We start from the raw sequence: 1,347 nt of genomic DNA on the forward strand, positions 1-1,347 counted from the left end.
TTTCTTGTAATTTTTTTTTTTTTTTCTAGAGCATTAATTTGTTTATTTCGTTTTTACCTTCTCTTGTATGTATTATTAGCTGATGCTGGTGTATTTGTTAAATTCTTATTCATAGTTTAAAAAATAATATATGCTTCCCATTTCATGTATGATGTATGATCTAGAGTACTGTGTATTTATTAATGAAACAGGCTTTCATAACTTACAGAATGTCTTTGGTAGATTTATGTGCATTTGACTACTGTTCTTGTAATACCTTGATAAAGACTGTATATTTGCTTTAAAAAGATTAAGGCCAGTCATACCTGTAGCATTTGTTCAGTAAATGACTCCCAGTAAAGTCTTTTCTTTATATTAAACATTGACAGCTTTTTTTTCTTCTTTTTTTTTATCATTGACAGATTTTTTTTTTTAACAATTTGATATGATATGTTGAGAGTAAATTTTGAAATAAGTACATTCTTTATTTGATAGTTGTGGTATACATTTGAAATTCAATTCTTTTAAAGATAATTTTATACCAGTTCTTTGGGAAACAAAAGTCTTACAATAATGAAGACCTCATAGCTGGAAATATATATTTTTTTCTTTTAGAAAATAATATTACTGTTAATAACAAAGGAGATAATAGTATGAGATAAAATAAAATAAAACCTAAATGGCACATTATACTTGGAAAAAGACGAAAGAAAAGAAAAAAAAAAACTTCCCTTATCTACAGCTCGATTTTAGCAAGTAACACACTAGACATTTCTGTATATGTATATAACATGATGAAACCATTAAATTAGCATTAATTGGGAAGTATTTAAACTCTGCATTCATACATAAATACATAACATACATACATTATATATATATATATATATATATATATATATATATATATATATATATATATATATATATATATATATAATGTACTAGTATATAAATGTTTCTTTTCTTAAACATCAATATTGAGTATAAATCTAAGAATATACATTAGAATTGCACTTGCGATATTAGGAATAATTGAGAGGGAGAGAGAGAGAGAGTTTAAGGGGGAGAAAGCATGCTAGGTGAGCATCTCCTCGTCCAAACATCTCTTCCTTCCTTGGGAACTATTATTGATCCAAGACTGTCTTAAGCTGGCCTGGAGTTTCTGTGTCTCCACGATGTATTCGGAGAGTTCGTGCTCGCACATCGCAGGTAGAATGCCGGGGATGTAAACTGAAAATACCTGATGGAGGGGGGGGAAAAAAATATTCTTAGATATGGTGGTTTTGTATGGTCGGAGTAGAGGCTGGATGGAGTGAGATTTTGTGTGTGACTTTTTTTTCCACTCTTTCATTTTATTTACTGAAA

The 1,347-nt window shown here is 28.7% G+C and overlaps 1 protein-coding gene across 1 annotated transcript in view; it reads right to left on the reverse strand.

Moving 5' to 3' along the window:
- LOC122263533 (CDK2-associated and cullin domain-containing protein 1) overlaps positions 1-1,347 on the reverse strand; it is a 10,820-nt gene continuing 9,473 nt past the window's right edge. The window contains exon 5 of the mRNA XM_086555443.1: positions 1-1,222. Coding sequence (XP_086411569.1) covers positions 1,058-1,222 — 165 coding nt within the window. The 3' untranslated portion in view covers positions 1-1,057. The remainder of the gene's footprint in view (positions 1,223-1,347) is intronic.

This window comes from Penaeus japonicus, unplaced genomic scaffold, assembly GCF_977035675.1.
Source record: "Penaeus japonicus unplaced genomic scaffold, GWHDUDI00000001_assembly GWHDUDI00000031, whole genome shotgun sequence".
Taxonomy (NCBI): domain Eukaryota; kingdom Metazoa; phylum Arthropoda; class Malacostraca; order Decapoda; family Penaeidae; genus Penaeus; species Penaeus japonicus.